The 26061-nt window shown below is 44.6% G+C and overlaps 1 protein-coding gene across 4 annotated transcripts in view; it reads right to left on the bottom strand.

Annotated features, from left to right (window-relative positions):
* Nucleotides 1-123: 123 nt before the first annotated feature.
* The window catches only part of ACSS1 (acyl-CoA synthetase short chain family member 1), a 45876-nt gene continuing 19938 nt past the window's right edge, over nucleotides 124-26061 (bottom strand). For 2 of the 4 annotated variants that reach the window (XM_071581953.1, XM_071581950.1), the window contains 6 exons: nucleotides 18929-19041; nucleotides 17890-18016; nucleotides 16101-16243; nucleotides 14549-14612; nucleotides 13861-13979; nucleotides 124-12122 (listed from right to left, as the gene is read on the bottom strand). In XM_071581953.1, coding sequence (XP_071438054.1) covers nucleotides 11949-12122; nucleotides 13861-13979; nucleotides 14549-14612; nucleotides 16101-16243; nucleotides 17890-18016; nucleotides 18929-19041 — 740 coding nt within the window. In that variant the 3' untranslated portion in view covers nucleotides 124-11948. The remainder of the gene's footprint in view (nucleotides 12123-13860; nucleotides 13980-14548; nucleotides 14613-16100; nucleotides 16244-17889; nucleotides 18017-18928; nucleotides 19042-26061) is intronic. The other 2 variants (XR_011700078.1, XM_071581951.1) reach the window with 2 other exon arrangements.

The following is a 26061-nucleotide window of genomic DNA, read 5'->3' as shown; positions in this document are numbered from 1 at the left end:
AGAACATAGAAGTCTTATGAACCTAGCACTGCCTGCCTAACACTGGGCAGCACACGGGCTGGAAGGGTCTTTGACACTCTGCTGTGAGGATCACACTTAATAGCAAGAAAAGAACCTTCTCTATAGCAGTGCCCAAAATAACTTTTATTAATACAAGTATGTGACAGTTATTGTGGGTTTTGCATTGCTGGTGATAACATTTAGCTGCATGATTGTATTTAATTGATGACAAAAAAAAACCCAAGAGAAACCAGCACAAAACCACATTCTACAGACAAGCATACCACATTTGAGTTTCAATGCAGATCTCCCATGACAGAGTTAAGTAACATCAGAAAACTACTAACCAGAAGCACAACCACCTAAAACACAAATCTAGAACTCCCTCGGTAACACAGAGCAACAAAATGAACTACACCCAACCTTCTCTGTAACACAAAGCAAAAGGAAAGAATATAGCTGTTTCCCATTACCATGTTAAAAAAACAAACTACACACCTTAAAAGAACACACCAACCAATATAGAGTAAGATATATATATATATTGAAGTTACGAGGTGTAAGGCAAGTTATAATTATTAGTATTAAAGTAGCAAAACACAGTTAGTAAATAAGGTGCCTTTAGAGTAAAGATATATTCCAGTGAAATTAGCATCAAAGTAGCTGTGAGGTAAAAGTGAAAGCACGTTGTAAGAATATAAGGTATAACATAACAGGCATACTATAAGATAGAATGTATAAAGTAATAGCATGTGTTATGGGTTTAGCTAGGTAGGCCTAAATTTAGGCTTTAGATGTCAGACTAGGCCTGAGACTATCAGCTGACTTGAGCTGGGCTGGGCTAGCTGATTACTGGCCAATAGTATTCCATACCATATTCCGACATCATCTCAAAGTGGAGGAGCCGGTGTAGGAGTGGCTAGTTCAGTTCCATCATGGCTGAAGTAGAGGCAAGACATGCAGCTGCTGTCTTGGGCCCTGCTGCTACTTTTGCATTTTGTTTGAGTTCAGGGAAGTAGAAACATTTTGTTGTTATAATTTCTGTTTCTTGCTGGGTGCCTTTTGAGTTGCTTATGGATCTAGAGTGATGGAATCTGTTTTCAGTGGAAGGTAGAAAATTGTTCTTATATCTAACTTGTGTGTGTGTTATAGTTTTAATTTTCTCTTTTCTGTATAAATACATATAGTTAGTTTAAGTTTAAACCTAGTTTGAGGGCGTTTTTTTCCCTTTCTCCCTTTTCTCAGTGTGGAAGAGAGAGAGACTGACTCTGTGTTGGGCAGTTGGCATTTTGCCAGCTCAGCCCAAGACAACATTGTAAGATATAAAATATAAAATAAGATTTAAGATATAAAATAAGAGTACATGGTTTTCTCACCCCTACATTGTCCGAAGAGGTGGTGTTACAAATATATTTGTAAATCTAATTGTGGAAGTAGTTATGCTAAGGTTTACGGGGTTTAACTGGGCCTGTGGTGAGGTAACTTGAAACAGTAGTGGGGGCCCAGAAACTATTGGGAACTTGCTAGGAACAGCAGGACAATAATTAAAGCAATCAGTGAAGTAAATAGAACCTGAGGAAGAAAACAAACTGTTGCTTAAAGATAAGATTAGAATCAACATATGTAAAAGGTTTGGTGATGGGGGCCTAATTAACCAGAATCCTGTGTTAGACGAGCGTGGTAGATTTTTAACCCTTGGAGACGGACATCAATTGTATACATATAACCTATGTAACTGATTTATGAACGAGACTGTGTGTCTTTGTGCACGTACAACGCTGTAGAAAAAGTATAAAAGCTGTCTTCAAGAATGGCTCGTTGGAATCCTGGCTTAGGACAGTAGTCCCCAGGTTTCCCGGGCCCAGCAAATAAAGCACCGCATAAACTGATACTCTGTCGGTTTGTGTTTCTGTGAACGGGCAACAGTTTTCTGGCGCCCAACGTGGGGCTCCGAGGGCTGCTGGGGCGGTTCGCGTCCTGATCCACTCCAAGCCGGCACCGAGAATTTTCCTCGGGGAGTCATCAGTTCGTGCCCGGCCCCGCGCCCGTCGGACAACTACATAGAGGTGAGCCCGAAGGTGCTTTATTTTGAAAGGGGGGTGGCTTTATTCTGAAAGGGGGTGGTAAGATTGGTTGGTTGGTATTGGAAGCCTGGGCACCGGCCGTAAGACACGTACATAGAATTCGTGCAGGTCCGGTACTTGCCATTCGATAGCGACTAGAATTGGCAAGTTGGGGATATAGGTTGGTGGTTAGTCGCAGCGTCGTACGTGTTTCTGTTATATATGTTGTCATTCAGGAGCTGTGGGATAATGTCTTCTAACGATAAGGATATTCCCGAGGATTCCCCCCTCGGGTGTTTGTTGAAGCACTGGAAAACGGGGAATTTTGAACAAACTATGAAGAAAAAGAACTTGATTGATTACTGTAATCATGTTTGGCCAGAATATAAAACGGGGGGAATGCAATGGCCATGGAATGGTACAATGACTATCATTTAAAAGGAAAAACTGAATGGTTAAAAGAATGTGGTATGCTGGTTTTGGAAACTATTAATAATGAATGTGTGGGTCGTAAAGAGCGAAAGTTGCGCTTTATTGAGCCCCCGGAGGACGATGTGTCGTTGTTGGTCTCCCCTAGTGCACCTCCGTGTCCCTCTCTTGAAAGCCTTAAAATAAGAAAAGACCTCTGCTCCCCCCTCTTCAGACGAAGAGTCGGAGCTAGATAATAGGGGTGATGTACAAAGAACCCCATTAGCTGGACGCACACGCCGGGGAAGGCAAAAGGGGAAGGAGGGGGACGTGCGACCTAAATTGACGGCACCTCTACGGGAGGCGGTGGGGGCAGATAGTGAAAGGGTTATAGTTAAGGTCCCGTTTTCACCTAGCGATTTGATGATTTGATGATGTTGGTTGAAGGAATTCGTGATGGTATTCCTAAAACTTTGAATTGGTCAAAGCTATACTCGGTGAGACAGGAGAAGGGGGAATCTCCGTCGGCACTTTTTGGAAAGGTTGAAGGATACTGCTCGAAAATATACTAACTTGGATGTAGAGTCAGAATCTGGTAAACTTCAGCTGGCCTTGATATTTATGGGACAATCGCAGGAGGATATTAGGAAGAAGTTGCAAAAGTTGGAAGGGGAGGAAAAGACATTCCTGCGGCCGCTTGATATTAAATTTGGGGGGAAGGAATTTGATCATCAATTTTTATATATGCCGAACAGCCCAGAGTCACTACTTGGAAGAGATTTGCTTTCGGTTTTACAAGCAAGAATAATATTTGATAAGGATAGGGTAAAATTGGAAATACCAGAAGAAAACTTAGCAAAATGTTTATGATTAAGGAAGTAGAACCAGAGACGATACCAGAGGTGACAGAGCAGGCTGTGGCTCCGTGGGTGTGGGAGACGGGATCCCTGGTAAATCGAAAGCGGCTGAGCCGGTAGTAGTAAAACTGAAGGAAGGAGCGCAACCGGTAAGGGTGAAACAATACCCAATAAGGCTTGAAGCAAGAAAGGGAATAGCTCCAATGATTGATCAGTTTGTGAAATTGGGAATATTAAGGGAATGTGAATCAGAATATAATACCCCTATTTTTCCAATAGTGAAGCCAAATGGAAAATACAGACTGGTGCAGGATTTAAGGGCAGTTAACGCAATCACTAAAGATATATATCCTGTGGTAGCTAGTCCGTATATGCTGTTAACATCTGTCTCTGAGAAATTTCAGTGGTTTACTGTAATTGACTTGAAAGACGCCTTTTTCTGCATACCCCTGGCACTTGAGACTCAGCACATCTTTGCATTCGAATGGGAAAATCCAGACACGGGACGGAAGTGCCAACTGGCTTGGACCAGACTGCCTCAAGGATTCAAATGTCACCTACTATATTTGGTAATCAGCTAGCCAAAGAATTGGAAGAATGGAGAACTACCCAGGTAAAAGATTCACCTTTTTCATATGTAATTCTACAATACACAGACGATATATTCCTGGGAGCTACAGAACGAGAACTCTGTTGTAAACTGACTATTGATCTATTGAACATGTTGGGGCAAGCGGGATACCGAGTTTCTAGGGAAAAGGCACAGTTGGTAAAACAGAAAGTTATCTACCTGGGTTGTGAAATTTCCCAAGGGGTACTAGATTGGGAACGAACCGCATAAAAGCAATCTGTGACATTCCAGTGCCTCGTAATCACCATGAGTTAAGATCTTTCCTAGGAATGACTGGATGGTGCCGGCTGTGGATCCCTAACTATTGACTAATGGCTAAACCATTGTATGAGGCTGTAAAGAAGCAGGTGTTTACATGGGAGCCAGCAGAAGAAAAAGCGTTTCAAGAATTGAAACAAGCCCTTAAGGAAGCGCCGGCCTTGGGACTGCCCGACCTGACCAAGGATTTTCAATTATATGTGCATGAGAAACAGCAGCTGGCGTTGGGAGTCCTCACCCAGAAACTGGGGTCGTGGAAGAGGCCAGTGGGGTATTTCTCTAAACAGCTGGACGCAGTGAGTAGTGGTTGGCCGGGGTGCTTGAGGGCGGTAGCAGCTACCGTGATACTGATACAGGAAGCTCGCAAATTGACTTTGGGAAAACATATGACAGTCTATGTGCCCCACATGGTGATTACTGTGTTGGAACAAAAGGGGGGACATTGGCTCTCCTCAAGTCGTATGCTCCAATATCAGGCCCTGCTAAGGGAGCAGGACGATATCGAACTAAAGCTAACCAACCACCTTAACCCGGCAGAATTTTTATTGTCTACTCAGGAGGAAGGGAAATTGGACCACGACTGTGTCGAAGTGATTGAACAGGTTTACGCTAGTCGCAAGGACTTAAAAGATGAACCATTACCGGACCCTGACTGGGAACTATTCACAGACGGATCCAGCTTTGTGGAAAACGGCACCAGGTATGCTGGATATGCAGTGGTCACCCTGCGACAGACAGTGGAAGCAAAAGCACTACCACCGGGTACCTCAGCGCAAAAAGCTGAAGTTTGGGCTTTGGTGCGAGCTCTAATTTTAAGCCAAGGAAAAAGGGTGAACATTTGGACCGATTCTAAGTATGCCTTTGGAGTAGTGCATGTGCATGGAGCCCTGTGGAAAGAGCGTGGACTGCTTAATTCACAGGGGTCTTCGATAAAACATCGAGAAGAAATCCTCCAGTTGTTGGAAGCTATTTATAAGCCTACCGCAGTAGCAATCATGCATGTTAAAGGGCATCAAAACGATTCGGGGAAAGAATTTCAAGGTAATCAACAAGCAGACCAGGTGGCGCGCCAGGTTGCCCGCGAAGTATGGGCTCAGATGGCATTATTACCAACCCGGGAAAACCCTGCTGCATCTTATATGGAGACAGTGCCTCATTATCCTCCAGTGGACGAGAAACTTGCACAAATGATGTGTGCACGGAAGAATATCAAAGGATGGTATGTAACCCCTGTTGGTCAAGTGATACTGCCGGTAAAAATCATGAAGCAGGTGCTTGAAGTGGAACACAATAAGTGCCATTGGGGTGCAGAGGCGTTAGTAAAATTTTTAAGGAATGAAATATTCTCAAACCAGATGTTAACATTAGCAAAGAGGATCAATGCCATGTGTGCGGTATGTATTAAAAACAATCCAGTGGTAAGGAAACAGGTAAAAATGGGTATAATTAAAGTGGGGCCACAGCCTGGGGATTATTGGCAGGTGGATTTTTCTGAGTTTCCTAAAGCCCAACATTTTAAACATTTGTTGGTTTATGTGTGTACCTTTTCAGGATGGCCAGAGGCTTTTCCCTGCAGGACTAATCAGGCAAAGGAGGTGGTTAAAACGTTGTTAAAGGAGATTATTCCGAGGTTTGGAGTGCCTTTAGGAATTTCATCAGATGGGGGACCCCACTTTGTGGCTGGGATTGTTCAGGATCTTTCCAGAGTTTTGGCAATTTCCTGGGATTTACATACCCCTTGGAGGCCTCAGTCTAGCGGACAGGTAGAATGGATGAATCAAACATTGAAAAATCAAATTACAAAAATTTGCCAAGAAGCAGAAATACAATGGCCGCAGGCATTGCCTTTAGCTCTGCTAAGAATCAGAATTAAACCCAGGGAAAGGGTGGGAGTTAGCCCATATGAGATTTTGTATGGGAAACCCTATCATGCTGCTACATATCAGGGGGACCCTCATTTAACTGGGGATCAAATGTTGCTTAATTATGTTTTGGCTCTGAATAAAACTCTTACAGCAATCAGAGGGATGTTGCAGTGGAATCGACCTTTACCCCTGGAGAATCCAGCACACGATATTCTTCCGGGTGACCAGGTGAATGTGCGAAAGTGGTCTGAGGAGCCGTTGAAGGAGAGATGGGACGGACCTCACCAAGTGATCATGACTACACATACCGCCGTCAAGGTTCAAGGGATCGACAACTGGATCCATTACACCAGGGTGAAAAAGGTTCCTCTGAAATGGACAGTAGAACCACTGTCACCCACCCGATTAATATTGCGAAGTCAGCCCTGATATTATGGTGGTGGATTGTTCCAGTGGGAGGGGTGGTAACGTTGAAGTTCCAAGATCTTATGTAACTGTACATGAAGGGAACGCTGTCAATCTAACTTGTTTATTTATTTGCGATCAGAGAGTTGGTTTCCGAGAAATTAAAGCTAGATGGAAAGCTCGATGGGATGGGGCCGATGACGATCAAGAATTGACTTCAAAATTGACTTGGGATGAAAGGATGCGAAGGGGCACTTCTATCATGCATATACCGAAAGCTACAAAAATGTGGACGGGACACTATACATGTACAATAACAGTTCAAAGTAGTAGGGACCAGGGAAATGTAGAGTTACGGGTGATAGGTTCCTCTGATCAGGAACCTGTCACTGACTCCCCGAATTCAGGGGTAGGTTGGGAAAAGGAATATGGACATCGTGAAAACTTAGTGATAGGTCTAATTAGAGATTTTGGTTTGATACAAAATGTATCTCAGATTACCGCCTGTTTACCTATGCCCCGGACTGCAAGTGATCCTATTCCGCGGGGGATAATCCCCGTAACCGTTATGCCATTATCAGGCAAGAATTTTTCATGGACATGTCATAAAGTATTTGGAAAAGTACCTCAACCAGAATCGAAAGGGGCTGATATATGTTTGACTAAACGGGTAATGACAGAAACAGAGTGCAAAAGGAAACCTACGTATTATGTATGGCTAAGGGACACAGGTAGATGTTATATCGAACCCCCTTTTGATGAACCCTGTGATCATGCCCGTACTGGGGCACCACGACAAAATATAAAATGGGAAAAACAATATACTATAGAATGCTGGAATGTTACTCATGATGTTGATATCTGGAAAAAAATGGAAAACTACTTGGGGTTCTAGTATCTCGGAGCATTATAGCTATATTGGCAAGGTGCAGTGGTGTATACAGTGGACGGGAACAGAAGATCAGTCACACCTAAAGGTTTTTACCACTGAAACCTCTTCCAGGTATTTTCATACGCAGCTAGAAGAATGGAATTGTACCCAAGTATTTACATGCGACACTCCAGAGGATCAGATAGGACTTGTTCCCGTAAAAATGGTATTGAAGTGGGGATGTGAGTGTAGAAGATATAAACATTATATTACTATAGAACAGGAAGAGAAGGCTGTTAATTGTAAATACTCAACTGTACATAGCCTGGGAAATTTAGTATGGGTACTAGGACACGGGCAATGGACAACTCACTTGCCCTTAGATAGACTGATTACACAAATTACTTTAGGAATTCCTACATTATGCCCTTTTTGGAAGGAATCAAAATTAACTAAGGAAGAAAAACAACTACGAAGTAGACGAAGTGTGGATCAGGATTTGCAGGACTTAGGATTAGATAAAGAAGGTTGGCATGAACCCTCAGGGGGAGTTAAATTTGGGTGGGCTCTAGAATCTTTGTTTGCACCAGTTGCCTCCTATCGGAATAGGGAGATGTTGTATAAATTAATGGGTCCAACTGAAAGATTGGCAGCGGTAACCAGGAAAGGATTCAAAGCTATAAATATCCAGTTGCAGGCTACTTCTAGGATGACTTTACAGAATAGAATGGCTTTGGACATGATACTTCTCAAAGAACACGGTGTTTGTGGGTATTTGCATGGTAGAAATGAGCACTGCTGTATACACATCCCTAATGTTACTCAAGATGTCGAGAATGACATTCGTCAATTGGGACAAATCGAAAATAAGGTATGTGAGGTAAAAGAAGAAGCAGAACATAACTGGATTGGACAAATCTTTAGTTCCCTAGGAATCCAGGTCTCTGGTTGGCTCTCCTCGATTATACAGTATGCAATATCAATCGTAATAATTGTTGTGGCAGTTTTAATTGTTTATAAGTGTCTTTTAGGAATGATTCTAAAAGAAAGTCAGCACACACGCCAAGTAATCAAGGCTGTCACTCGGAAAGAAATGATTATACCAGGAGCTTTGAAGCCTAATATGTCAGCTCCTCCGCCCTGTTCGGAGGCAACTATTTGAATGATTGAGCATCCTTGCGAAAAAGAAGCTCGAAGGATGCTCAAAAGGGGGGAGTTGTTACAAATATATTTGTAAATCTAATTGTGGAAGTAGTTATGCTAAGGTTTACGGGGTTTAACTGGGCCTGTGGTGAGGTAACTTGAAACAGTAGTGGGGGCCCAGAAACTATTGGGAACTTGCTAGGAACAGCAGGACAATAATTAAAGCAATCAGTGAAGTAAATAGAACCTGAGGAAGAAAACAAACTGTTGCTTAAAGATAAGATTAGAATCAACATATGTAAAAGGTTTGGTGATGGGGGCCTAATTAACCAGAATCCTGTGTTAGACGAGCGTGGTAGATTTTTAACCCTTGGAGACGGACATCAATTGTATACATATAACCTATGTAACTGATTTATGAACGAGACCGTGTGTCTTTGTGCACGTACAACGCTGTAGAAAAAGTATAAAAGCTGTCTTCAAGAATGGCTCGTTGGAATCCTGGCTTAGGACAGTAGTCCCCAGGTTTCCCGGGCCCAGCAAATAAAGCACCGCATAAACTGATACTCTGTCGGTTTGTGTTTCTGTGAACGGGCAACAGTGGGAGGAGACAAGGCAGCTCCACTCAGCTACTCCTGCAGAGATGATGGCATTTCTCCCCAATTTTTGCTCATGCCCAATTGCTTTTATACCTTTTTTTTCTTGTAGGTCGTTTGAGTGGATTTAGTCAATAATTGGTTTTGGGGTGATAGACAGATGACCATGACATAGGCTTGACAACATAGGCTGACTGCCTGTGTTCCCAGAAGATGTCAAAGGATGGCCATGTCATCTCCACAACACTCCACCCTTTGTTAATCTTATCAGTCTGGCTTTAGCACTTTTGGAAAGACACTGGGATGATTTTGTCCTCTGACAATGGTTCTGGGAGCACCCCTCCAGGGGGCTGAGGTGTTTCCCTCAACTCATCATCAAAAGTTTATCAGGGCTATCACCCCACAAAGGGAGTCTACTTTTCCTGTCAAAAGCGTTAACTCTGGTCTTGAAAATCATTTAAGGTAGCGGGCTCTGGTTTTTTTTCTTTTGCAATGGCAATAAAGTAGTGTCTATCTCCTAAAAATATTAACATCCTGCCAACTTTATCAAGCCCTCTGATCTTTCAACTGTCCAGGTTTCTACTTACCTTACATAAAAATGGATTGTAGTCAGAAGGATCGGATATTTAACAAATCATGGTATTCCCTACTGTATTACCCAGTGCCTACAGACATTTAAAACAATAGTAAAAAAAAAGAAAAGCAAATTCAGATAGCATACCCAAAGGAACTCTGGGATGTATGACAACACAAATCATACTCCAAGCAGCCTGTGGTAGCGGAATCTCTGTTGGCCAAAAAACTGGCCACTCCTTTCCCAGTCCTACTTGCCTTTCCTGCCTTCAGTTAGGTGCATAAATTGTCTTTCAGTCCCACTGGAAGCGGCAGTGTTGCTCATATTAAATTCAGGAATAAGTCACCCCTGTAAAAATAGAGAAAAAACTGGCGCTTCTGACAGTTCTCGGTGGGGGGGGAGGGTGGACTAAAATACAGCTCTGTGAAACTAAGCTGACTGTCATCTGAGAGAGACAGAGGCAGAACTGTAGCACTGAAATGGTGGTTAGCAGCCTCTGGGCTTAGAAGCTCTGATGGAGCCCTTGTGGCACACGCTCCCAGGATCAGCACAATGCATGCTATGCTGCTGTACACTTTGAGCTTTTGCACCCAGGGAGGGGAGGAAGCCTCTGCCATGCCTCTCTGATAAGCTCTGTGATCCCTCCAACGACCATGAACCCATCAAACCATTTAAACCTAATTTAGCAGTGGCAGAAATATCAAAGGCATTTGGCAACTACAGGTTTTTCCACAACCTCCAGTAGCATAGTAGAGGAGAGAAGATCTACTAGCAAGTTCTTCTGAACAGCTCAAATATGGAATGCTTCAACTGGAATGTGAAAAAATGAGTCTAGAAATAAAACATTTACTTTATTAGTTGCAATTTTGAAAGCATATAAAAGACGAATGCTTTTCTTCCATGCTGTTCTGAGGTTGTTGGTCTGGAATGCTGCTGTTGCTTTCCAAAAGGCATCTAGGAGGCACTTTTTTTTCTGGACTGTGCAGTTTGTGGATACCCACATGGCACTTAACTCTGGAAAATCAGCACGGCAGAATGCAGAAGGGGCAGATGTGGTAGGGCCCACTTGAAACGATAAGAATTGTCATAACTTACGACAAGAGAATGAACCTGCCTCAGCCTGTCTTTGTTGGAGCAAACAGGATTACAAGCCATTTGGGAGCAGGCTTGGTCAGAAATCACAAAGCCTGGCAAGCCACAATGAACCCTCCATCACAACTCTTTCACTTTCAAACCTCTCCCAAGCACTTCAGAATTTTGTTTCCCAATGCTTCTCTGACAGACAGAAAACAAACACCACCTCTTTTCATAGCAAATTCAAGAAACAAAGACACCTACACAAATCACAGACTGGAAACAAAGAGCTACCATCTGTAGACCACTACGCCTGATATGCAGAAGTGAACCACAATGGACAACATTGAGCCAGCTATCATCACTAATGAGGACGAGAACAGTTACTTTATAAGCTTAGTTGGTGATCTTGATTTCTCAAGGCAGAACAAAAACATATGGGACCAGGTCTCTCCTACATAACTGGCAATGCATTGAGGACATGTAGTAGAAGTCCAGTAGCAGGCTTTGTGGCTCAGCTTTGCAACTGAAAGTGCTAGTGTTGGGTTTACCTAGGTGCAACTTGAAGGGACACAGACTCACCATTTCTGGCATATCCCAAGACACACAGTGGTAGAACCAAATCCATATGAGGAAAGCCAAAGGAGGTACTAGAATAACTGGGTAAAGTCAAGGAAGAATTATCAGACTAGCCATGTCCTTCTCATTTCTCTAATAATGCATGTGAAACATTTACTAGAATTGCAACTGTAGTATCTTTTCAGCAGTGCTGCATGTGAAATACAGCTACTTGAACTCCGATATCCAAGCTGAAGTTAAAACTGAGGAACTGTATTCCAGGTCTTCTTTTAAAACATCAAGAAATATTGTATAAAAAACATTTCCCTGTACAGTAACATTGAAATGAGAAACATTAACATCTGCATCTTTCGTTAGCTAGTATTAAATTTCATCATAGTTAATGGAAACCACCAATGGCTGCTTTACAACAGCCCTAAAAGCAATGAAAAGGAGCTCACTGACTGTGTGAAACTGCAAATTGCTCTTAGCTCTATGCATCTCAAAATATGTTGTGGAGTGAGTAATCTTGTTCCCCTAGAAGGAAAACAGTTTAAAAAAAAACACAAAGAAAGAACTATGTAATTTGCCTGGTTGTTTTAGACCTTCCACAATTCTGAAGGAGAGAGATTCCAGAGCTGTGTGTTATGAGGAACTCTTGTCCTTGTATTTCTGGTAAGCATCCAATATCTCCTTGACAACACTTGGATCATCAAGTGTGGTGACATCTCCCATGTCATTTGATTGCTCAGTGACTACTTTCCTCAGCAGCCTTCTCATGATCTTCCCTGATCGGGTTTTAGGGAGACGCTTTACTACCTGTAAAGAAAAGAAAGACATCCCTTTAATAGAACCTGAGTCCTGCTGGAAACCACAAGGAAATTTGGCTAAACCATCCTAAGCATGGCACACTATTTCACGGCCACAGCTCCTTTGAGGCTCCTAGGAAAAAAAAACATTGAGCACACTGGTTTATGTCCAAGAAAAGGAGTCTAACTAGCATCAACATCATTATTTAAATTTTAATTGTTATTTTAAGTAGACTTTGTTCCCCATTGCCATGTATGTCTAGGCTGTGTGTTGCAGGACATAAAGTTCTTTTGGGAATCAGGTTCTGAATAAGGTGTTAACTACTGAAATCATGAAAACTCAGGCACTAATGGTGACACAGATCTCAATGCATTACCAGAACAGACATATATATATATTCCCCTTTATTGGGCAGGAATATAAAGCACACAATTCTGCATGCCACCTACAGGGTCTCTTACTAAGGGGCTAATTCCTATCTGCTGATGTTTTTCTCTGCCTGGTTATATCTGTTGGCCTACACACCTTCGTTCATAATCAGAACACTGTTAATGCCTCACCTATGCCTCCTACAAAGGACTTAGCAGCAGATTCAAAGGCTTAAGCATAAATTTGAGCCTAGTGTAGAGCTTTCAGGCACTGAACACAGATGCATGTCTCATATTTTGCTACATGATCAGGCCAGTAAAACTCTAAAGCACTAACTAACATGCAAGGTGAGTTATAGGACTTCTCTGCAGGACTACTCCTAAATAGAGGGAAACGGAGGCATTTCCTTGCAAGCCTGCAAGTTCTGGAAGCTTTTCCAATCCACTGAGGATATTTTGGGCTGTTCCCAGTAAGCCACCCTTGCCTGCTCCTGTTGTATTCTTTCCTGTGCCTTGGTGTCCACCTTGCAAGCCTGTGGCTAAAGCAGAGCCGCTCAAAGAAGTGGTGTGGTCACTGCCTAGAAGAAGAGTGAAAAGGATGCAGGTAGGCCTTGGGGGACAGCTAAGTGGCAGCATTGTAAACTCTCCTCTAACACACAAAGGGAGCTTCTGAAAGATGAGGAGGCTTGAAATAGAGCCTGGAGCTCATCAGTGCTTCCAGTGCCAGGCCTAACAGCTTCCTGTTATGCAACAGAAAACAGCCACTGTTTTGAGATCTGAGGTTGATGCTAATTATTAATGCAAACTAGCTGGCCAGTGGGAAGTGTCACTGCCTCTCACTGACTCTGAAGTTTGTGGCATTTGGTTTGGTTTTATCTGATCCATTGCACAGGGCCACAGAGAGCAATGCTGCATTGCTTCAGCTGAGGGCAAGAGCTGTATAGAGCAGCAACACTGTTGCTTGGTGAACAGGGACATCAAGTGTATACTGAGACACATGGTAGCCCTGGAGTTTCCCTGTGCAAGAGGTCTTGCCAAACACAGTGCTCTCAACAGTCTATGCATCCATTTAAGGGGTTGTTCAGCACGTGAGGAACAGCATCAGGGAAGCTCTAACACACACTCTGTAACACAAGAAACCGCTCTCAGGCTGGAACAGCTGTAAAATCCCAGCCACTTCAGTGTCACTGCCAATACACAGGCATGGAGAAAGGATCACAGGCAGACCACTGTACCTGCCCTTCCCTGCCTAGGATGTCTCCAGCTAGTTCTGTTTTTCTGCTTCTTTGTCCTACCAGAGAAGTACTGCAGGCAGGAAAGTGAAGCTTGCTCCATGTGACTATTCCTGCTCCTGGTATCAATTTCAGTCTCCCACTTACCAGAATGTGGTCAGGCACAGCGTATTTTGCTATCTTGGAAGCCACTATGGTTTTGAGCTCCTCTTTGACATGGTCTGTGTAAGCAGTCTGCTCCTTTAGCACGACGAAAGCAAAGGCACCTGGAAGACAAATGAGCAGAAGTCACAAACCTTATCTTAGATACTGGCTGGCAAGCCCAGGGATTCTCATTTGAATGCCAAGGCAGGTTTCAAATCATTCCTATGCACAATGTAGGGACTGACAAGAAAACTATAGATTTTGTTTACAAAAGCAAGTCAGATTCCAGTCCTCAAATGGTTACCCAGCCTTTTCTTGGCATCTGTGGATCAGACTGATCTCAGTGCCAATGACAAGTCAATAAAAGTATCATTGTGATCAAAAGCTGGCCAACACAAATCAACTATTCCCATTCTGTTCAAATGACATCTCTAAGCATAATCCCTTAAAAGGAAGTTCTGCCGTATACATAAAAAACACTATGTGCTGGAACAGTTTAGGGAATAACATCTGCACCCAGTTTAGGAAATGCAGCTATTTTCATGGCTGTCTTTGCTTCTTGGGGCTGAAATACCAGTCAGACTAGGGATAACTGCCCTCCCATTCCCTTAGCATCTCCTAACATGTGCTTGGGTTAGAATTTAAGTGAAGTGTATATACGTGTCATGTCAGGACACTGCTTTTCACATACCTTCTCCTTTGATCTTATGTGGATATCCAATCACAGCTGTCTCAGGGACATCAGGGTGATCAGCCTTCACAAAAAGTGAAAAAAAATACACAGATCATAAAAACTGCCTCAAGCCCTACAAGTTTGCACCAGTTGCTGTAGGAACAAAGCATCCTGCCATATCTCGCTCTCCCCTTGACAGATCCTGCTGAGAGCACAACAGGAAAACTGGATGCTGATGTTCGACTGCATAGGCAGCTATTGGCTATGGCCATGGCCACGTATCAGTGAGTAACCTTGCCCAGCTTTTATGCACACAATAAGTACTCTTACATCCACTGCTAAGCCTGCTGCACACCAAGCTGAATTTCAACAGCTGGAAACCTGCTTTCTGGTTCTTTGTGTATGACTGTGGTCCCAGGTGGTGACTGGCCATAGACAAATCACAAGCAAAACCAGTCCTGCAATGCTCAGTGCTACAGGAAACTATGACCAGCAGAGCAAAAGTGAAGCTGCCAACATCACAGTCCACATTTTACTGGTGTCTATAAGTGCCCAAAGCCCACCAGAAGGCAAAAATCAGACTTCTTCACATTCCCAGAAGAGGGAAGGGTTGCTTTGCAATTGCATTATTATTATTATGCTATACTACAAGAATTTCTTCTGTTACACTTCAGAATTTAAGTTAACATTATTCTGCAGTAAGGCAACTGTTTGGGTGCACAGACCAGAAAAAAAATCACCTCTGAATCTCACATCAAAGAATGGATTGTATTATCTTAAATTAGATTAAAACATGAAGGAAAATACTGTAGAGCAATCTAAGCATATATATTTGCATATACACATGCATACACACACATAGATTGTGAGGGAACTGGATCCTATGCTGTGATAAGAAACACACACAGACAAAAGAATTACTCACAGAGGAGAAAGTAGTATCCTGTGTTCCATGCAAACACAGCTCAGGTTTATCAGATATTACATTTAAGTGATATTTGCAGGCAAGACACATAATATAGAAATAAATATTCAGGTCAAGCTTTAAAGATAAATGCTCTGAGGACTTTTGTTTTCAATTCCCTGAGCGAATATTATTTTCTCTCAAAATGACAGATAAGCTTTGAAGCTGACATAAATCTAGATTGCTTTATCTGTAACACTTCTGAATTACCAGGCATATTCAGCTAATTCGAATGAGCAAGAACCACAGGTTTGGGAAGGAGAGGTCAGCTGTTAGCAGAGGGGAAGGAACAAATGGATTTATGGAGAGTCCACGAAGATCCAAAACAACTGCAATAGTGCGGCATCACTAAGAGGAAACACAGCCCCGACAGTTTGACTGCAGTTATTGCCCACAGTTTGACTTCTCTCTCACTTGATCATTTGTTGTCCCCTAAATAAAAAGGAGCTATTTCCTCTTGCACATTTGCTATACATTGTGCATCAAGCTGTGTGTATGCAAGGGCAGGGGTTCAAAGGCAAGAAACCCTGCACTTGTTTAAATTCACAAAGCTGCTTTGAAAGGGTCACTGTACCCCACAGATATGGCCTGCCAAGGGACCTCTACCTGCTTGGAATTTACCATTGCATCTTCTATCTCTGCCGTCCCAAGCCTGTGCCCACTGATGTTAATGACATCATCCATGCGCCCCGTTATCTGGTAATAGCCTTTCTTGGTCCTGTAAGCGCCATCTCCTGTGAAGTAGTAACCTACAGCAAAGATACAGAGGTGGTCAGCAGCAGGAAGTGTGCCAGCCTATTGTTTTGGGTTCTGGTGCAGAACAAACTATGCTCTAGGATGGCAAGTAGGGTAGATTAGATCGGGCAGCTCACAAGCCCTCCTAAGCTTACAGCTGCATGACCTTTCTCACACCATTTCCCACTTCTGTCTGCTATCCCAAACCTTTGTCTAGTCTGCCTGGGCTGTTCTGGCTCGTATAAGCACCTGAATAGCACCAAGACAATGGAGCTCAGATCTCTGCCAAGGTAGGTAAAATCACTGTAGGCAATCAGCAGCAACCAGTGGCTGATAGTAAAATCAAGTCCAACAACACAACACAGTGATGCTTAGTTGGATTTACTGAACCAAGGGTGGCTCTCTGATCTCCCTAGGCTTTATATGCCTAGAGCTGTACAGCAACTGCATGCTCAGGCCTGGTACATACAGCACTAATTTAAAACCACTTCAAATGCCATTTGCCATCATGCCACAGGTTATTTGTTAAACTCAGATCTGCTGCTAGCTACACCTTAAGACTCATAGAAAACTACAACTGTTCAACTGAAAGGAAGCAGTTGTATTACATTTTGTGCATGGGAACACTGCCAATTTTTTTAATCACTTACACTGGGAAGGATGAAAAGCCATTTTCCCTCCTGGTTAAAAAAGATTCAGATTCCAGATAACAGTCTGTCTCCAGTATAGAATAAACACAGCTATCAGATTAGCTAAAAATAACCACCAAACCACCCCATGATAAACATGGTGTTTGTTTGGAGGGTCTAAAACATTTGATGGAAACCTTAAAAGACTCAGAGTTTCCCAGAAACTCAGTGTCACTGAGGACACATCTGGTAATGCAGATTGTTTTAGCTTTTCACCAAAGCTATGTCTGCATCCAGTAACACATCTGAGCAGCAGCAGGTAGCTAGTGCTGTGAAATCTGAAGGTGATTCTTGCCAGGATGCATTATTGACCAATTAATGGATTTTCAGTCATGTCATCTGCCCTTCTGGATCAATTAAACAACTGTCTACTAAATATCAACAAGACATCAGATGTAAACATGTATTGAGTAATAAAGGACTACGGGATCATTCAATTTCTTGTACCAATTTCCATTTTTATTATCCAAGCAATTTTGTACAATTTTTAGGATTGCCTCTCTAATTATTGCCTACCCCACAGTTTTCAAACCCATTTCAGTTGTCCTCCTGAGTGAAGATAGTGGTCTCTTTTGTTCAATCCCCCACAAAAAATGTTCCCCTGCAACTTCTAATTACTTCCAGGAACAATTTGACCACATTTCAAAAAGGAACAATGTAATGCAGCCTGTGACAGTAGGTGTAATATTTAGTGATGCAGAAGGTACTTTCGCATCAAATATGCCTATTTCCAAGTGGGACACAAAATTATTTGGACTTAAAAGCTTAGGCATTAAAATTTTCTAAAAAATGCATGTCCTTTTGACAGTTAGCAAGGTCAACACTACGTAAACCATCAGTGCATCCTTGCAACATGTGACACATACCCCAAGCCACCATGATCAGGATAGTACAGAAATATCAAAGTACTGCTGAAAATATAGTGTGCTTACACTGCAGCACAAACTGCCTTCCCTTGGCACTTTCCTTACCTGGGTAGGCTTTGAAATAGACATCAACAAATCGCTGGTGATCTCTATAGATTGTTCTTGCCATGCCAGGCCACGGCTGGGCAATGCAGAGCGCCCCAGACACATCATTACCCTCTATAACCTTTCCCTGCAGGTTCAAGCACAGGAAGGATGATCAGGTGAACAAAAGAGAAAGAGTAAGGGCTTCTGTGTCATTGATCTGGCAAGAGTCAGTCCCTCTATTGCTCACTGCAGACTGCCAGTGGAAGGCCACAGATGGAGAAAATTTATGCACTCATGGAGCTATTATGCATTGCATTGTCTGTATCATGCCTTCCTCAGCCCTTGAGGCCAGCAGTACAGCAGATAAGACTAAAAGAAAAGTTACTCTTGTGATTCTCCTCAGGCCAATTCCAGCAAAGATGTACCAAGCAGCCAGAGGATGCCCGGGATGAGGCTAGCAGAGAATTAAATGGATCTCTGCCTTCAACTTTCACTTCTTCTAATTGCCACATTCCCTTACCAAACTGTATGTGGAAGAAGTGTCATGCTTTACTGTTTAACAGAGCACTGGAGTGCAGATGGGGGTCACTCCACACAGCTTCACAGACTAGCACCAGTTTTCTCACAGACATGCCTTCTGCCTTGCATTTTCCTTGGAAAACTCCACTGGTCTCGTTGGCTGTTCCAGTCCCGTCACCTCAGTCAATGTTGCATGCACTGTTCCAACTGTTCAGCCCCCTGGTTCCCAGGAGCTGTGAGTCTTCTGACTCCTCTCATAAATAGAGGCAGCAGCTCTTAATTGGAAGTAGTGCAAGATCATAAAAGTGGTGTTGAAAATGTAAACAACACTGAGATCTTGCAATGCATAGATGGCAAATCTGTATGGACAACTGAGATATGCTATATATATATATATATGCAAATTGCTCATCTATTCTACCATTTCAATGGAGAAACAAGCATCCTTCTGGATCCTGTTCCTCTGCCATCCGAAAGGTGATTAAGCAGAAACACATACCAGCTTCTCTTTTGGGTACCCAGCACAGCTTCAACTCACATTCTCATCCATCAGCACAGGTACAATCCCAAAGAAAGGTCTCATAGCCATAGCTGGAATGATCTCAGCTTTCTCTTCTGAAGGCCGTGGGGCAATGCAGATGCCACCAGTTTCTGGAAGACCAGTGATATACAAATGAACAAAATATATGTAGTCCATCCAATGCTGGATGAAAGCAAATTCCGGCTGTTCTTAGGTCAAGAAGAAAACAGCAAAGTCACCTCAAAGGAAAAAGCCACTTGGAAGGAATTATGCAACACCAAGAAGCACACTAATCTGAAAGCAGCACAGGCCTGGTGTGAGCTGTACTCACCCAGCCCCATTTCCTACACCAGAAGTGATTTTACAGGGAAAGCATAAGTACATCATGGGATTTATCATCCATTAGTGTTTCTACAGCTGTCTAAGGTTATGAAAAGCATTTCAGGAGTCTAATTACTATTAGTACAGAGTATGAGATTAACCAATCCCTTACACATAAATTGAGCTTATCGTCTAGTCAAAATTAAACCTTTTAACTACCCTTTTTCATTCCTGCTGGGATGAACATTAAATTAGATTCCAACCTTAATGAGATCTTTACTATTCTAAAACTAGTTCAGAAACACAAGAGAGAAACTAAACCAAAGGAGGCTTTTAAAAACACAACTCCATAAATAAAGGTATGTTCTGCCACATGGAGAGTGCATTCTTCTACCAGCTTTGCTGAGGTTGTGAAAACTGAAACCAGGGGTTGGAAAGGCTGACTTTGACCCTGAATTTGCATCTAGCTGCCCTGATGTAGTTATGAGGAAGGTTCTCTGAGGGTCTCTAAAGCTTTAAACCTGCAGCAAAGGGTTTCACATGTAGTTTACACATAGACTTATTTCCCATTTCATTGATAGGCATGCATCCATTTCATGTTTCTGTTTATTTTGAAAAGGGGAACTTGAACTTTTTCAGGAAAAAGCACCGCAGAAACTTGGTGTTCTCTGTTTGCACAGATAAATCTGCATTAGAACAGGAACTCTGATTAAACTGAAGGTCACTCTTCTTAAGCCAGCACTCATCCTGAATACAACACTGCAAGCTATGCTTCAACATGAGGTTTGCCATATTGTGCTGGTTTAAAGGTGAACCAGCAGGGGAAATGAACTCACCACGAGAGAGATTATAAGTCAGACCTAAAATTTAATAATAATATTACAATAACAACACTGACACACAAGGGAGATTGCTTTCAACTCACAAAACCCCAGCAGTATAACCCAGTGTCCTAGGGCACAAACCCAAGGGGGTTTGTTTGCCCTTGTGCTGAGACCCCTGTGGTTCCCCCAAGTCCAGAGCAAAAGGAAAAGAAAAACCTGTTGGTGCAGGCGAGGGCTGTGGTCTGGGCGAGAGCGGTGATCTCCTCCTGTCAAGGTCCTGCTGCTGCTCTGGATCCGACGAGAGGTTCCTGAGGTCTTCTTACCCACCCCTTATGTACCCTCAGGGAGCTCTCAGTCCCTCCCCCTGGGCGGGGACTCACACAATGGGTGATTAACTCTGGGAGCCAGGGGGTGTTGAGCTGTTGATGGCCCATTAGCAGCTCCGCTCCCTCAGGCTGGGTGTGAAGTGATAATGGCTCCCTGGGCAGCTGCTGCTAATGGCCCATTGACCTTGGGGAATGAATAGAGGGGGTAGAATACACAGCTTTGATCACCCCCACACAGGGTTAGCTGGTCCCTCCTGCTGAACTAGGACATTATCCACCCCTTATTCTACTCCATCTAGTCATTCCCAAATTAATCCCCTTTTTACCTATACATATATATACACATATATACGATGAAACATTACAAACTCTTCTCGCTCAAAATTAGGTCCCCTTGTGGTACACATCGTGTTTCTCCATCTTTTTGCATTACCCACCAAGTGCAACCAGGTCCTTGAGCAAAGACAATCCCTCGGATGGGTTTGCCTTTGTTTGAGGTGGGACTCACCCAAACAGTCTTTTCTAACATACCTCTCATATGGACCACAGGGACTTTATCTCCATCTACAGTATTCAAGAGTTCTGATTGGGCAGGGCCAGCTCGATTGATGGAGCCCCGGGTGTTGACCAACCAGGTGGCCTTTGCCAAATGCAGCTCCCAGTGTTTGAAAGTTCCCCCACCCAACGCCTTCAAGGTTGTTTTCAGTAGTCCATTACATCGCTCAACTTTCCCAGCAGCTGGAGCATGGTAGGGGATATGATACACCCACTCAATGCCGTGCTCTCTGGCCCAGGTGTCTATGAGGCTGTTCTTGAAGTGGGTGCCGTTGTCAGACTCTATTCTCTCTGGGGTGCCGTGTCTCCACAGGACTTGTTTCTCAAGGCCCAGGATGGTATTCCGGGCAGTGGCGTGAGATACGGGGTATGTCTCCAGCCATCCAGTGGTTGCCTCTACCATGGTCAGCACGTAGCGCTTGCCTTGGCGTGTTTGGGGAAGTGTGATGTAGTCAACTTGCCAGGCTTCCCCATACCTGTATTTCGACCACCGTCCACCATACCATAGAGGCTTCACCCGCTTGGCCTGCTTGATGGCAGCACATGTGTCACAGTCATGGATAACCTGTGAGACACTGTCCATGGTTAGATCCACCCCTCAGTCACGAGCCCACCTGTATGTCGCATCTCTGCCCTGATGACCAGAGGCATCATGGGCCCATTGGGCAAGAAACAATTCACCTTTATGCTGCCAATCCAGATCTACCTGAGAGACTTCAATCCTGGCAGCTCGATCCACCTGCTCGTTGTTACGATGCTCCTCATTAGCCTGGCTCTTGGGTACATGAGCATCTACGTGACGGACCTTCACACTCAGCTTCTCTACCCGGGCAGCGATGTCCTGCCACATCTCAGCCGCCCAGATGGGTTTCCCTTTGCGCTGCCAGCCGGCCTTTCTCCAACGCTCCAGCCATCCCCACAGAGCATTGGCCACCATCCACAAGTCAGTGTAAAGGTAGAGTCTTGGCCACTTCTCTCGTTCGGCGATATCCAAAGCCAGCTGAACAGCTTTCAGCTCTGCAACCTGACTTGATCCACCTTGTCCTTCAGTCGCTTCTGCAACTCGACGTGTAGGACTCCATACAGCTGCTTTCCATTTCCGGCTTGTCCCTACAATGCGGCAGGAGCCATCTGTGAAGAGAGCATATCGCTTCTCCTCTTCTGGTAGCTGGTTATATGGTGGGGCCTCCTCAGCTCGTGTCACCTGCTCCTCTTCTTCTTCAGAGGACAATCCGAAACTCTCACCTTCCGGCCAGTTGGTGATGATTTCCAAAATCCCAGGGCGATTAGGATTCCCTATCCGGGTTTACTGCGTGATCAGAGCGATCCACTTACTCCATGTGGCATCAGTGGCGTGATGGGTAGAAGGAGCTTTTCCTTTGAACATCCATCCCAACACTGGTAGTCGGGGTGCCAGGATGAGCTGTGCCTCAGTGCCAATCACTTCTGAGGCGGCTCGAACTCCTTCATAAGCTGCCAGGATCTCTTTCTCAGTTGGGGTGTAGCCGGCCTCAGATCCTTTGTATCCCCGACTCCAGAATCCCAGCGGTCGTCCTCGAGTCTCCTCAGGTACTTTCTGCCAGAGGCTCCAGGATGGGCCATTCTCCCCGGCTGCAGTGTAGAGCACATTCTTCACATCCTGTCCTGTCCTGACTGGCCCAAGGGCTACTGCATGGGTAATCTGCTGTTTAATCTGCTCAAAGGCTTGTTGTTGTTCAGGGCCCCACTGGAAATCATTTTTCTTCCGTGTCACAAGGTAGAGAGGGCTTACAATCTGACTGTACTCTGGGATATGCATCCTCCAAAAGCCCACGGCACCTAGGAAAGCCTGAGTTTCCTTCTTGCTGGTCGGTGGGGACATAGCTGCTATTTTGTAGATCACCTCTGTTGGAATCTGACGACGCCCGTCTTGCCACTTCACTCCTAGGAACTGAATTTCCTGAGCAGGTCCCTTGACCTTACTTTGTTTAATGGCAAAGCCAGCTCTTAGGAGAATCTGGATTATCTTCTTTCCTTTCTCAAAAACCTCCCCTGCTGTGTTCCCCCACACAATGATGTCATCGATGTACTGTAGATGTTCTGGAGCCTCACCCTTTTCCAATGCAGTCTGGATCAGTCCATGGCAAATGGTGGGACTCTGTTTCCACCCCTGGGGCAGTCGATTCCAGGTGTACTGCACCCCCTTCCAGGTGAAAGCGAACTGCGGCCTGCACTCTGCTGCCAACGGAATGGAGAAAAAGGCATTGGCAATGTCAATGGTGGCATACCACTTGGCTGCCTTGGACTCCAGCTCATACTGAAGCTCCAGCATGTCCGGCACAGCGGCACTCAGGGGGGGTGTGACCTCATTGAGACCACGGTAATCCACTGTCAGCCTCCACTCTCCACTGGACTTCCGTACTGGCCATATGGGGCTATTAAAGGGTGAGTGAGTCTTGCTGACCACCCCGTGGCTCTCCAGCTCACGAATCATCTTGTGTATGGGGGTCACAGAGTCTCGGTCAGTGCGGTATTGCCGACGGTGCACCGTGGCTGTGGCCAGCGGTACCAATTGTTCTTCAACTTTCAGCAGTCCCACAGCAGAAGGGTCCTCTGAGAGGCCAGGCAAGGTGCTCAGCTGTCTGATTTCCTCTGTCTCCACAGCAGCTATGCCAAAGGCCCAACGCAGTCCCTTTGGGTATTTGAAATATCCATTCCTCAGGTAGTCTATGCCAAGGATACATGGGGCTTCTGGACCAGTCACAATGGGGTGTCTATGCCATTCCTTCCCAGTTAAGCTGACTTCAGCTTCCAGTACAGTCAGCTGTTGGGATCCCCCTGTTACCCCAGAAATAGAGATGGATTCTGCCCCGACGTATCCTGATGGCATCAACGTGCATTGTGCGCCAGTGTCCACTAAAGCTTTGTATTTCTGTGGGTCTGATGAGCCAGGCCACCGAATCCACACAGTCCAATAAACCCGATTGTCCCTCTCCTCTACCTGGCTAGAGGCAGGGCCCCCCTAGTTCTGGTCATGGTATTCACTGCGCTCTCCCTGTGAATATGACCGGGAGGTTCCTTCAAGAGGATCGGGCATAACATCATCATTCCTATACTGTCTGGAGCCTTGCCCACGAGAGACCGGAGCAGCCTTCAACCTTGAAGAATTCCCTGTGTTAGTTGTGCCTCTTTGCAATTCACGTACCCGAGCTGCTAAGGAAGAGGTGGGTTTCCCATCCCACTTCCTCATATCTTCTCCATGCTCATGGAGGTAAAACCACAGATTGCCGCGTGGAGTGTACCCTTTCTCCTTAGCTGGAAGACGCCTGCTTCTGATGGCAGAGACTCTCGTTTGTTCTGGAGAGATATGAAAGAGTCCGTCCTTAATCTTCTCTTCCAGTTCAGCCAGTTTTGTTTCCACAGCTGAGACATGGGCTCGTAATGGAGCAGTGACAGTGTCTTCATAAATCCTGAGTTTGCTGACCAGTGTACCCACCTTGTCTTCTCCCTCTCTCCACTGCAATGTTGCAAGGTAGCGAGAATACATTTCTGGCCCAAGTCGTGCAAATTTTAACCACATCTGGGATGTGCACTGGACACCATCTGGACTTTTAGGGAATCTCTCATCCTCTGAAAAGATTATCTCCAGTACGGCTAATTCCCTTAAGCACCGGATACCTTGTTCCATCGTGTTCCACTGTCCTTGCTGTACGTGGAGGTCCTCCTTACAAAGATATCTCTCCCTCACGCTTGACAACAGTCGCCGCCAGAGGCTGAGAGTTTCCTGTCTCTTTCCAATGCCCTGATCAATGACAACATCTCAAGAAAGGGATCCCAGCTGCCTTGCCTCACTCCCATCTAGAATTGTATCATTGGCTGCAGCATCCCAGATTCGAAGTAGCCAGGTCAAGATGGACTCATTTGCCTGTCGTGTGAACTCTCTCCGGAGCTCACGTAGCTCTCCCAGGGATAGGGACCGGGTGATTATTTCTGGCTCCATTTCTTCTGCTTGAGATGAAGGTCCTGACTCTTCCTCATCATGCGCTATACGAACTGATTTGGTCTTTGATTTTCTTTTCTGGACAGGGGCAACTGCTATCGGTTTCTGTTGTCCTTCTGGCTCCTCCATGGTTTGTGTGGACATGGTGCTGGTTGATTTGTTTCCCTTTCTCTCTGGCTCAGCTGTGGTTTGTGTGGGCATGGTGCTGGTTGATGTGTCTCTTCTCTCTGACTCGGCCATGGTTTGGGTGGACATGGTGCTGGTTGATGTATCTCTCCTCCTCTCTGGCTCAGTCATGGTCTGGGTGGACATGCTGCTGGTTGATGTATCTCTCTTCCTCTCTGACTCAGCCGTGGTTTGGGTGGACATGGTGCCTGTGGATTTGCTCCTTTTCTCCTCCTCCTGATTATGCTGTACCACCCCAAGCAGTGTGCGGTAGGCAATGGCCAGGGCCCAGCAGGTTGCTGTGAGCTGCACCTCTCTGGGACTACCAGAGCATCTTCCTTTCACATAGCTTAGCATTTTGGCAGGGTCCTGCAGTTGTTCTGGGGCGAATTTCCAGATCATTTGGGGAGAGAAGGTCTCCAAATACTGGCCCATATCTTCCCACTTCCCGTGCCACTCAAAGCAACACTAACAGCACTAACAGTAGGATTATGCTGTCCCTAACATCAAAAGGAAGCTCAATATTTTCAATGATTGTTGTAGCAGAGGTGAAAAGGTGGAAGTAACCATCTCCGCCTGTTTTCCCCACAGTCTGGGTGCTATTTTTAATGAGACCCCAGAGGTAACAACCCAAACCAGGACAGGCACACCAGACTGAATATACATTCACAATGAAATTCATTGCTTCTGATGTTATGACAACATAAACATAGTATATTAATAAAGCAATTTTGATCCTTCTCCCTGGTATTAAAGAGAGCATCAAAATAGGCACATGGTTCCCCATGTGTCGAAATATGAACAGGCCCAGATACACCATCCACATGAATACATCAAGCAACATGGTAGTCAGGGAGTTTCTGTATCCAAATACACAAAATGAAATTGTAATTCTGACTTCTCTCTCGTGGCCCCACGTTGGGCGCCAAAAGATGTGCTGGTTTAAAGGTGAACCAGCAGGGGAAATGAACTCACCACGAG

Source organism: Pithys albifrons, chromosome 2 (assembly GCF_047495875.1).
Source record: "Pithys albifrons albifrons isolate INPA30051 chromosome 2, PitAlb_v1, whole genome shotgun sequence".
Taxonomy (NCBI): domain Eukaryota; kingdom Metazoa; phylum Chordata; class Aves; order Passeriformes; family Thamnophilidae; genus Pithys; species Pithys albifrons.
The sequence above is the reverse complement of the archived record's forward strand: the minus strand, read 5'-3'. Positions and strand labels throughout refer to the sequence as shown.